Source organism: Acanthisitta chloris, unplaced genomic scaffold, assembly GCF_000695815.1.
Source record: "Acanthisitta chloris isolate BGI_N310 unplaced genomic scaffold, ASM69581v1 scaffold15724, whole genome shotgun sequence".
NCBI lineage: Eukaryota > Metazoa > Chordata > Aves > Passeriformes > Acanthisittidae > Acanthisitta > Acanthisitta chloris.
Window position 1 is genome coordinate 6,746 of NW_008671151.1, and position 12,972 is coordinate 19,717.

The window sequence follows — 12,972 nt, forward strand, 5'->3', positions numbered from 1 at the left end:
GATTCTTTCAGCTGAAAAAATTCTTTGTGCTCTGCATGGGTTGTAGGTTCATACAAGTTAAAGATAAATCCAGAAGATATTGTAGCTTCTGAAGCTTCACAGCAAAAAGGGAATGTAAATTTTTAATGCATGACATTATGGATGCATGGATGAAATTATGTGAGGCTCGGTGGAAAAGGAAAAACCAGAATCAATTTATAACCTACAGAAGAGTAGTTGTTTTTTTTTTATGCCTCTGAAAATTCATATTTTAAGAAAAGGTGTGTTGGGAGGAGTATTCCTTCTAGAAATAGCATTTAATGTATTTCAGCAGAAAGCTCTAAAACTTTAATTCTTCTAATGTAATAGCTTTAAGGACATTAGTTTGAGGCTCTAATAGATTCAGGTGGAGGAAAAGCAATTGCTTGGCACATAAAATCTGAGGAAAAAACTTATTCCCTGGAGAAACAAAGGAAACCTCTTTCTGGAATATATGTATATCATGGGAAAGAAATGTTTAAATTGAAGAAGAATCCTTAGAAGAGCTAAGGGAGTTGTATGCCTGTGCATATTATGTAATTTAGTAGTTGTTTTGTCTGTAAAGTGGCCTATAAGGGTAATTGTCAAGATGAAACACACGTTTTTCATGAAGCAAAATGAAAAATTTTCCATACAGAGTTTTGTCTTCCTACTGATATATTTTATCTCTTATCTCATAAAGGGAACCGCCACTTCCTGCCTACTTCTCCTCTCAGGGATTACGGAGACTCACAGGGCAATAAACATCGAAGGTCTAGATCTGCGAGTGTTCGATTTGTCAGTGGGGCAGACAATTTGGACCAGGTACAGAGCACTAATGCGAGCTGCTTCCCCAAATAGGCAATCTGTGGTCACCAGGCTCTTTGCTTTTACATCAAATGAGGTGATTCTGATGATACGGAATGTTTCAGCTGTGAAGTGTGTTTTCAGTGTTATGTGCTGTTTCTCATTAGCAGTCACCTCTTATATCTGTCAGTGTCATGAAGTTTCATGCAGATGTTAGTGCTACTAAAAGGAATGGATGAAAATAATCTCTATTTTTTAGGCCCTCTGTGAAAAAGAAAAATCATCTCTGAGTATGTGATTAGCATTCACCTACATGCTGAAGTTCAGTGTGGCACAGGGTCTCAGTGCTTTTGCTGTTTACTCCAGTGTAGCTTGGATTGATTTCGAGCCAGCTAGTTCTTCATCTTAGTTCTAGGACTCACCTGTGCGTGAGATAATTTGACCAGGCAGATGATGTGAGGAAGAGGGTGTGTATGCCACTGGTAACTTTCATACCCCTCAACTTGTTTGTGCTTGCAGACTTTTTCAGAAAAAATAAATTACTTTAATGGATAAAATTATAGTCTTTCTATTTACTACTGATAGAGAGGATATTTTAGTACCAGTTTTTGCTCTTTCAGGCAGGGTGACTAGACTTGCTTGAGTGAATCCCTGTGTGTAGACTGGTTTGTCCAGGAGAAATTGATTATGACTAATATTAAAGCAGCTGATTGTCAGGAGTTCATATTGACTTTATTAAATCACTCTTGACTTTCAAGTAATTTTAAACTTAACCGCAATACGTTTTCTCAGTTGACTTTTTGGGAAGTCTAAGTGCCACAGAGATTCCTAGACTTTCATTTAACACTATTTCATTGTCCCTTTCAGTCTAGTTTCCCCTCCATTCCTTCCTCCCCCAAGGAGGGGGAGGACATAGTGTGTGGAACATAATTCTTAGGAGGAGTTAATGTTATATGGAAATCTTTCCTCCTAAGCTTCCAAAAAGCTTAGGACTATTTTGGACTATTTGTATGTATTCTATGAATATCTTAGAAATTTTATTCAAGGAAGTTCCTGCAATTCATACAAAATTCCTCATTTGCATTAAATAACTCTGTAAGAAAATAGCTCTATTCCCACATTTTGATGATAACTGCTGGTTTATTCCTTATTCTTGCTTCTCAGTGAGTGAATATAGCTTTACTTCATCATTAACTGTTTTGTAAGAAGAACATATTGCTTTGAGGAATGACGAACTAGAAATAGTCATTGATCACAATCATAGGTAGAGATTGGAGCAGAGATAAAACAATACTGTTTAACTAAAGTTGTGGCTTTTTCTTCTTTCCATAACTATAGTCCCTTTATTCCCATTCTAGCCAGAATGGGAATAAAATAAGTTAGAATTACCTAGCTAAGGTAATTTTCCAGCTGAATGGGTTTTTAACACATTTAAGTCTCTCTCCTGCTTAGGCTAATACATTTTGAAAATATGCTGTTTTTTCAAAGCCTCTTGGGTCAGGTCGAAATTTCTGGGTAATCACACAGGGGAGGTGGTAGTGCCTGTGTCTGAATGTTGATGGTAGTCAGCTGGGCTGTGGAAGATCCAGGTTTAAGTCTTGGGCATAGAACAGAAAGGGATATAATAAATCAGAGTTTTTCATAATGATGTTCCTTGCCATGGAACTGTTGACAGCAATAGTTTGGATTAGGATGGATTGATTGGCACATTTTATCTCATAAAGGATGGCTAACCTGTTAATTTTTTTATTTACTTCCTTAAAATCTTTGATTATGAATTGGGAGTCTGATGAGTGGGGGGGGAAATGGGAGGCTTTCAGAGGAAAGTAGATGTGTAGTTTTAATTTATATTTTTTTAAACTCTGAAAAAAGTGTGTAAAGTCTTGGTCAAGGTATTTTACCTTTAGCAATTCCTGAATACATGATAGTGTTCTGCTTGTCCACTTTGAATTTCATATGTCATCTTTTTATAGTAACATATACAGTTGGGCAGAACTTTTTCATCTCTACCAGCATTTATTAGCAGGAAATGTGTCTTTTCTGACTTCACCTGTTCAAATCTTTCAACTTACTTTACATTAGGTTAAAAAGATGGTGCAGTGTCCAAGCTCTGAACCATGAGAAAAAACATAGTTGGGAAACTTGTTTTAGCAAACAAGGTACTGAAAATTAAACTTAAATGAGTAAGTATTGTGTAGGGTTGATTGAAATACAATCATGCAAGCCTCATCCAGGCTCCACTACAATTCATGGAATTTTATTATTTTGTTGGTTATTTTTATCTCCTTTATTTAAAAAAGTGTGTGGGTATATGTAGATACATATTTTTGGACTATCACTGGAACAAAAGAGCTCCAAAGTCTTGGAATAATTTGTGTACTTTAATTTACAGCTGCATTCTTTCCACCAATCTCTTCGAGATCTCAGTACCGAACAAGTTCGCCTAGGAGATGACATCAGTCGGGAGCTTTCAAGGAGAAATCGGTATAAACAGAATATAAGTCCATGTAAAGAACAGTGTGGAAAATAATTCTTAAACTCTTTTGTATTTCAAAAAATAATTTTGGGGAGAGTGGGGGATTGTGCAACACGTAGGATGACAAGAACTGCTTGTTCTTGTCATCTTCTTCAGTATTTCTAAATGTAAATAACACCCATCAATTGATTCGTATAGTGTATGTGGCTTCCCCCCCTCCCCTTTTGTTATATATGGACAAAATGATAAGGACATGAGAATTTCTTTTATTACAACTTTGCTCCTTATATGTTCTTGGTACTGGAGTCCTTTGAGGGCAAGATCTCATGCAGGCAGTAATGTTTCTTTTTTAATGTACATACTGGCTCAACATATGGTGCTTTGTAGAATAGCAGTAACAGGAATTAGTCTCTTAATTCCTAGTAGGAAACTAGTGTTCAAAAGCACCGTGTAGATTTGTCCATAATTTTGTACTTGTTGACCTGGTACCTAGTCGATTCCTAGATGCTCTTTTTCTTTGCTTGAGGAATGGAAATGCTTTTCACCATGAATTTTCCACTTGAGGCTTGTCTTTAATTATGCTAAGAATTTAGAGGCTGTTGAACAAATTGAAGTAGTGTAAAATTCTGGAAGGTTGTTGCTGCTTAAAACTATCATGATTGTTCTTTAGCTTTCACACTGTAGAATATTATCCTATATTTTTCTTTGAAGGACTGATGCTGAATTAAGAAGGACTCTAGAAGAATTGTCTGAAAAGCTCACTGAGTCCCAAAGACAAGAAACGGTGAGTGTGACTAATGTGAAAAGATTATTCATAATTAATAAGCAGGGTATAGGCTTCTAATTTCATGTGTGTGTTGGTAATTGGGGTCACATACTGGTTTGTATATCTGAACATGGTCTTGTTTAGGCTAATATAGGTTGTTGCAGTGTTACTGTTCCAGAATGAAATCAGCAAGAAAAGTATTATATTTTAGGTACTTGTTTTTAAAGTAAAAGTGGGCATCTTGCAAGTATGTTGTGATTTTTTTTTTTTTTGTTTCAAAATTCACAGCCTTGGAGAAAGCTGCTTCCTAACTTTGAGCATTGGTTTGAATGCTATGATACTTGCTGAAGCTATCTTTGGAAAGATACAAGCTTTCCCATGTTATGATGATAAATACTATTGTTTCTTCTTCCCTCTCTCCCTGTGGTTTTCAATCCTTACCATCCATGTAGCACAGTGGAAGGAGTCTCTTTGGGCTGCGCTCTTCTCTGAAGGCTTCGTGACAAAATGTAACAAAGGAGGCAGGACAGCCATGATAGTCTCCTCATTTTTGTCTCCTGTATCTGCTGGAAGCAGACTATCTGCAGTCTATATTACTTAAATCTGAGAGAGATCTGCTACTGTGATGAAGGTCAAACAGCATATTGCTGTGGGAACAAGAGAAGCTGAGAATGTCCCCAGTAATTAGTAGGTGAGAATCTTGTAGGTAGTTCTTGATACATAAGAGTTGAGTGTATGCTTTATGTAAGTATTTATTGTGGTCTCAGTAGCAATGTGGACTTTTCAGAGCAAGCATTGTGTGTCCTTATTTTCCCGTAGGTGATTCATCTTGCCCTAAAATTTTATGAATTGGTGCTAAATGCTCTGTCAAGGGCTTTAGTGATGTGTTTGTCGCTGATAATGGTGTTGTTGGCACCAGCAGACTTAATAAATATACCTATGTAAATTCCTGACTGTAGGTAAAGTTGGATAGTGATTAAAGAAACTATAATGTATCACACCAGTTATATTCTTGATATGGTAGAGTCCATCAGGAAAAGAAGACTTGCCTTGTCAGCCTTTGTAGAAAAATATAGTGGGCTGTCTTGGTTAGAATGTTAGTTTTGCTTTCTCCTAATAGGATAAAATGTATTTGATAAAGAATTCTTGATACTTGGAAAATGCTGGGGTTTTCTTGTTGTAGTCTACTTCTCAGTATACTTTATTATTTTTCTTTCATGTACCAGGAAATTAGAAAACTCAGTAAGTTTTAAACGAGGTGGTTCTCAAGAATATAGCTGCTACACCTGGCTATACTACAACCATTCAGTGCCTTTGAATGAGAGAGACAAGCTTTCCTCAGTCCTCTGGAATGCTGGCAGCCACTGTCTTTTCATTAATGAAAGAAATAACTAGCTCTTTGACCGCCTATAGTTGGATTTGAAGATGTGAAATTGCATCTTACAACTTTTGACCTGAGAGAAGCAAAAAATGAGAGATGTGAAGTAAAAAAGGAATTAGTCTGTGATACTTTATTAATGTGGTGTTAATGGTAAAGGGAACAACATTCTGCACTTCTTCTTTACCTGTGCTGTCTGATAGTAGGTGTGACTCCTTTGCCCTTGCTCAAAGCCTAATGATCTCCTGTTAGCCCAATAACGCTGGCAGAATGAGTGAGGTGAAGTATATGCAGAAGGGGAATTTAGTATGGATGTTAAGAATGAAAACAGCTCTGATGTTGTGCATAGCAAGGCATGAGATTAGAGTGCCTGTAGAAATTATGATCTGTCAGTGTAGATATTTGAGATCCTTTAGTACATGTATGTGTTTAGGAATTCTAACTGGATTATTTAATTCAGAATTCATGTTGTTGGTCAACAGTGAGTTGAGTAAGAGGAGCACTTTTTTCCTCAAAACTTCCTGATGCAAAGTTGTGCAGGAACTTTTGTCCTTATTGTCTTTACAATTTTGCTTTGGAGTGTTTATCACCTCCAGCATTGCCATCCTTGTATTTATATTCTAAGGTATGATTCTTGGTGATAAATTGTCAACTTGAAATCTTGATAATTTTACAGGATGAGCTTGTGCTAGAAGCATTCATGTCAGCATCCTTAAGTCTTTATTTCTGTAGAGAAGTATATCTAAATTCTTAGAGCTGTACTGTTTGGTATGTTCAGTGCAGTTTGAAAATTGCCTGTGTGTAGATGTGTGATGATAAAGGCCTAGTTGCTGCAGTTCTTCTCAGTCACTAGTTCAGGATTTGTTTTTATCAGAGTTTGGGATTCTTAGAGCCTTTTTGATGCTGAATTTCAATACTTTAAGACCCACACAACACAATCAATGCACATTAATTTTGCCTTTAAAGACAGCTTTTCCACCCCAATATAAAAACCAGAGGACATCTAAAGTGGTAACACAGGCATAGTTGGATGCCATTTTCAAGTCAGGCACCCACCATGGCCTTGTACTTGAGAATCTAGGTGCAGTTTTGGTATGAAGTCTTGCATGTTCTATAACTCTATCACAATCTCTTTCTTAACTAGGCATTTTGTGAGACTTCTTTTTCTCTTGGAAAGGGTTGGATGTTGCTAGAGGAATGTCCATACGACACGTAAGGAATCCAAAGAATATCTACTTACTCTGTAGTTATATAAGATAGCCCTCTTGGATATTTTGTGGCAATCTCTTGGATAGAAGCACATCCCAAATAGCACAAGACACTGATCTTTATACATAAAAAACAACTGCACTGAAGCACAGTTTCAAATTAAGTAGATGCTTAATTGAGATGGTGCCATGAGAAGGTAATTGTAGGCTGTGTTTCTGAAAAAGACACAGATGTCAAGTGAAATGGGTCTTACATGGAGTTAATGTGGTTACAGTATCTCAGAGGGCCAGGATTATTGTTAGATGCCCTTCAGAAGATCTGCTACAAGGATTTTCGGCGCTGCACAGGTGACTTGTAAAAGGTATAACACACATTATCATTTGCCATGAGGGAAAAGTGTAACAATATTTAAAGTGATATCTAGAAAAAAAATTCATAGATATCACTTTAAGTACTTTTCTGATTTTCAAGTACGCATTAATGATAAAATGGGTCATAACAAGAAAGGCAGCAAAAATCTTTTGAAACAGATTTCAATTAGCAGGACTTGTGCACTAGAAATAACTGTGGAAAGCTGAAAAGTAGGAGAGAAATTCAAGAATTAGGATGCTGCTTTTTGTACAGTAAGCATCCAGCATCTTCCACAAGATTATATTTAGCTGCTTGACTTAATGTCACCCTGGTTTTAAACAGGACACTCTTATTCTCTGTGTTTAATTGCGGGGGAGGTGGGGAACTTCTTGGTGGCCTAATCCATTTGCATAGATTTTGCTGCTACCTGAAAGCTTTATGTGGAGACACAGTTCTATTGTCATGATTGTCCTTGAGATAGTCTGTGTTGCTAAAATTGCATGTTTGAAATCACATTCTAATATGTTCTGAATACAGTAATTTAGTGCTAGTTTTTCATGTCGTTTTGTAGAGCCTCCATATTCTTTGTGCTGTTCTTTAGTGAATCCCTTGTCTACACTAGGACTTTTGTTAAGATTCAGAGGTTGAGGTACATACTTTTATGGTAGAAATGTTGTCATGGGTCAGGGTCACTTGGGATAAAGGAAGACAAGTGAGTTTTACAGTGCCCTGCATGTACTAACTGTTGAGTTGACATTCAACAGTTTTTAATTTTTATTTTCTCTTTTTTTACAGTCTCTACTGTTGTATGTCACAGGTTCTGTGACAAACTAAGGAAGGTCAGAGAGGCTGCAAAAACAGGAAACATAATTCTTGTGGGAGATAATGCCCCACTGAAGTGCTTGTGTAGCAAAGCATGAAATATGAGAGACAAATAGGAAGATCTAGAGATCTCCATGCAGTCACAAGTTTTGAATCTCATTGCAGTTCCAGAGACACAATGGGATAGATTGCATGATTGGAATGTTGTCATGAATAGCTGTGCACTTTTTAGGAGAGACAGACTAGAAAGGCCAAGTAGTGGAGTTGCCCGTTATGTAAGAGAACGTATGGAATTTATGGAGCTGTGTCCTAGGGAGGATGATGACCAAGTTGAGGCTGTATGGATTAAGATTAAAGGGCAGACTAGCAAGGATGACACTATTGTGTGTATTTGTTACAGGCTGCCTGATCAGGAGGAGATAGTAGAGGGGGCCTTTTAGAGGGAGCTGGAAGCAGCCTCAGAATCCTGGGCCCTGGCTCTCATGGAGAACTTCAGCCACAATGACATGTGGTGGAGAAACAACACAGCAAGGCATAAACAATCCAGTAGGTTCTTGGAAAACATTGATGTTAATATTCTGATGCTGGTGATGGAGGAAACAACAAGCAAAGGTGTGTTTTGGACCTTATACTAACAAGGAAGGTCTGGTTGAAGAAGTGAAGGTTGGGGGCAGCATTGTCTACAGTGGCTGTGAGATTGTGGAGTTCAGTCCTCATGCCCTCAGGAATCCCTGACCTCGGAGACTAGGGATTGGGTCTAGAGAAAGGAAGACTTTCCCTTGGTCAAGGAGGATTGGGTTAGACCATTTAGTCAGACATCCACATGTCTATAGGCCCTGATGGGATGCACCCATGAGTGCAGTGGGAACTGGCAGACGTTATTGCTGGCCCTTAATCAATCAGGGGGGGTCCCTCTGAACTGGAATAAAGACAGTGGCAATCCAGTCTTAAAAAAGGGCAAGAAGGAGGCCCCAGAAACCTGGAGACTAGTCAGCCTCACTTCAGTCCTTGGAAAGGTGATGGAACAGCTCATCCTGGAGGCCATCTCTAAGCACATGGAAGATGAGAAGTGGATCAGTGTAGTCAACATGGATTCACCAAAAGGAAATCATACTTAAAGAACCTGATTGCCTTCTATGATGGGACAACTGGCTGGATGGATGAGGGGAAAGCAGTAGATGTTGTCTACCTGGACTTCAGCAAGGCTTTTGACACTGTTTTCCATGATATCCTCACAGGCAAACTCAAGAAATACAGACAATAACAAGTTATTTGTTATTAGTAGGAGTCTTGTGCGTGGTTTTTAATTTGTGAAACATTTGCCTTGTAACAATGACTGAAACAAACCTACCTTTGGCATCCCTAGCTGCATAAAAAAGTTAAACCTCTTAGAATAAAGTTTGGTTTCTAAACAAAAGCTGCGCAAAAAGAAACTTCTTAGAAAAAAATGTTGGAAGGGTAGGATATCACCAGACCATGTGGAAGTGATCTGATTATGCTGTACTAGTGAGCTCAAATCATTAAAAGACATGAAAGAGATCAAAAGATAGCTGACCTGACTACACAAGGTAAAAAGGAGTCCTTCCAAAATGACAACCAAATTATAGCAACAGTGAGAGCTTAAAATACTAGGGGAACAGGAAAGGCATGTAAAATATTTTGAAATAACATGATGCAGATTAGCTAAGAAACTTAATAACCATCTGAATGATCTTAAAACCACTAACAGCTGTTTTGGAGTATTCATGGACAACTCTTGGGGTGAGTTAGAGAAAATGTTCTTGGAATATTGAAAGAGGAGAAAATAGACTGATTATTTTTCCAGAACTTGATTTGTAAACATCCAAGAGCAAACATGAAACTTTAATAGCAGAAAACAGGTTTGTTGAAAAACACCCAACCTCTCACTCTTGTATTACAGAAGGAATTTTTAAACATTTTTTTAGACAGAATTTCATATGCTGTTCTAATAGGATTTTCAGTAAAGTATGGTAAAACTGAATATAGCCTAGAATAAGTGCACAATTATCCAGATACCTGTGTAGCTAGTAAATGTTCACTGCCAAAATTAGGGGAGTTAGTGAAGTTTACTTGTAGGTGTTCTTGATCTAGCTTTCTCTGAAGCTTTTGAGAGTCTAGATGATGTTTGTTATGTTTGCAGATGGACTTCAGGTATGTTGGAAAACAGAACTGAAATCCAGAATCCAGTCTTGGATGTGGTTTGGAGGATAATATAGTTATAAAATTCAAGAAGGAAGACTAAAATCGTACTTTAAGCAAAACAGGTAATTTTAGAGGCAATAGAAGCGAGACTTTCTGTGAAAGTATTTGAGCAGGTTAAATAGACTTGTAGAGAAATTATATAGGTATAAAAAGTAATGTGTTTAACCAGGTGGTAAATTTGCTGGCCTTTGAAGGCCCTTCCAGCCTCTTCTTTCTGTGCTGTGTGCACAGAGAATATGAACTAGGTATACTAACTATGACTTCTTGATAGGTTTTGTTTTTTTCCAATGAGTTATATGTAGCATCAAAATGTTTGTTGGTTTGTTTTGGTTGTGGGTTTTCTTTATTTGTTTGTTTTTTGGTTTGGTTTTTTTTTTGCTACTCTGAAATCTCCATGCACTTGACAAATATAATGATATAATGCATCATTTTCAGTACCTTGTTAGAAGTAATACAACAGTTGTATTCTGCAGTGAGTTGAAGGAAGTCAGAGGCAATGCAAATCACTTTATCAAGTTACTTTCTTATTTGGTCTGTGCTAATCTGCAATGAAGTCTGAAGTTTGCAGGAATCTGAAGCTTGCCTAGTGCTGCCTCGTGTCATGTCATCTGCTGTGCCTTCCATGAACCAAAGCTATGTCAGTGAGGATGTTACTGACCTTTATTTTTGAATGTCGTCTTTGAGGGTGATGTTACTGTTGGATCTTTTGTGAAGTCAAAATTATTAATTTTCTTTCTTAACAACTTTAGTACTTGCTTGCTTAGCTTTCCTTGAAAAAAATGCATGAGAGAGCTGAGAAAGCTTCTGCCTTCAGAAACATGTGGTCAGAATTTTAAAAACCCTGTAAAAACATTACCGTTTCACTTCTTTAGGTATAAGGAAAAGGATGACAGCTTATTTCCCAGTTTTCAGCAAAGATATAGTAAGTTTAGTGCCAGTGTTTTTTTTTGTTTCTGCTACATAGTATTGCTGTTTCTGTTAGGTGGAGTATTTTGCGAGTTATTAGGAGTAACACTGAGTAGTACTTGTCAAAACAAACATCGTGATGTGGTCTTTATTTTTTATGCATTAGTTTTTAGTAAGTAATTATTCCAGATTATGACTGCAGAGCTTTCCTAACTCACATGAAAGAGCATGGTTTGATGCAATACATTTTTTTGGCATCTCCTGATGGTTTTGGGAAAAAACCCAATGTTCCAAACTGTTAGCTTAAATATTCATCTGGCTGCACAAGAAGTATTTTCCAAGGAATGTATTCTGCTGTGAAAAAATAGACTGTTTCATTCTTTGACCCTGATGTACTTGCGAAGCCCAGAATATAAATGTAACCTTAGTTGTGTTTCTGTTGCTACACAACTGTGTTGCTCATGTTAAAATTTTCTGTGCATGCATATGCCTAGTATTGGTAGTAGTGTGCTTAATACTGAAAGATGAGAACTTGTTCCCCTCCACCTACATCATAAACTAGTAGTTGAATGGTCTTTTTTGTCTTTCTCTTTCTATCTAAATAGCATTTTGCTTTCTAGTGATTGCTTAAAATAATTAGTTTTAATGGAGGGAGGAAGTGATGCATAAACATTTTCCTTGCTAATCTCAAACGATATAAATTTAACCTGCTGCCCACAAGAGGGTGCTGTCTGCTAGCAGCTTGAATCACGAAAAGGAAGTAATTCTGGTATTGTAGTTTAAGATTGAAGTGTTCATAATCCAAATAGCTTTAATAAATAACTACTGTTATTTGTATTAGTCCGTACATGGATTCTCAAAATATTTGGAAAAAGGCTTAAAGTGATGTAATTATTTTGTGTTGTTACAGTCATTCTCATGTACTTAGCTATTGTTTACTACTCTTCACTCACAGATTCCAGAGGATTAAAGAGGCAAACACTGGTCTGTTTTGCAGACTGGAGATGTGAAAGAAATGTCCCTCCAGAGGTTGATCAGGCTTGTGACAGAATAGCTAAGAATTTTGTATTGCAGCTTGATACTGGGCTGCACCAAGCCAGATGTTGAGATATTTAACACTTGAGTAGAACTCCCTCTGTAGAGCAAAATATGCATACACCTGAGGAAGGATATTGCTGACAAGATAAGTGCTCGGTTCCCTGCTTGAGTACTTCTGGAGTACTCACTGCTATATCTAGTTATTTCCTCTACCATTCTAAATCTTGTTTAATAAAATACAAATTGTGTTCTCTTAGTTTTGGCCCATACTCTATTTACCTTTTTGACATTGTTATTTTCACAATAAAGTAGAAGGCACAGTAATTTCCTACAGCATGCTTTGGATTTTGTTTTTTTCCTTTTGAAGGTGTCAGAACGGGTAGAGAGAAGACTTCAGGAGATAGAACAAGAAATGCGTGCTGAAAGACAGCTGGTAGAAAGGCGCCAGGACCAGCTGGGACACATGTCTCTTCAATTACAAGAGGTATGCAAATGAAAACTTCCTGTGTATTCAGGACTTAGTTAGGAATGTGTTGCATTTGTGAACCTGTACCTGTCAAACTGACTCATATCATTGACAAATTTTTAACTATCAGTCCAGCTCAGCTTGTTTTGATGATCAGATGATATCAAATACAGTCTCTGCTCTTCATTATACTGTCTTGTCTATGTTTAGACCTTTTTGGTTACTGGCACAAATGTTCTAAGAACGTACATATGCCCTTCCCCAAACCCCAAGCAAATAAAAACAAGTCATTAGCTGGGTTATCTCAATTAATTAACATTTTATTTTCTAAAATGTAAACTTCACTAGCAGTGAACAGTTAATTTTTAATTTATTTCAACAAGCAATCAAATGCACTGTAATGGCCAGACCGCTTTTCGCTGCTTTTTGACTTGAACAGTATCTGATGAAGTATAAAATATTGTTTTGGCGACAAATAGAAAAGTTTATAATTTAAATTAAAATTTGAGACAGTTAGTAGCATTTTTCTGCTT

General features: G+C 37.1%; 1 protein-coding gene across 1 annotated transcript in view; it reads left to right on the plus strand.

Annotated features, from left to right (window-relative positions):
- Positions 1-12,972, plus strand: part of CEP128 (centrosomal protein 128kDa) — a 99,414-nt gene that overhangs the window by 3,371 nt on the left and 83,071 nt on the right. Inside the window, 4 exon segments of the mRNA XM_009073994.1 lie at positions 701-822; positions 3,197-3,288; positions 3,992-4,064; positions 12,341-12,457. Of these exon segments, the coding sequence (XP_009072242.1) occupies positions 701-822; positions 3,197-3,288; positions 3,992-4,064; positions 12,341-12,457 (404 nt within the window).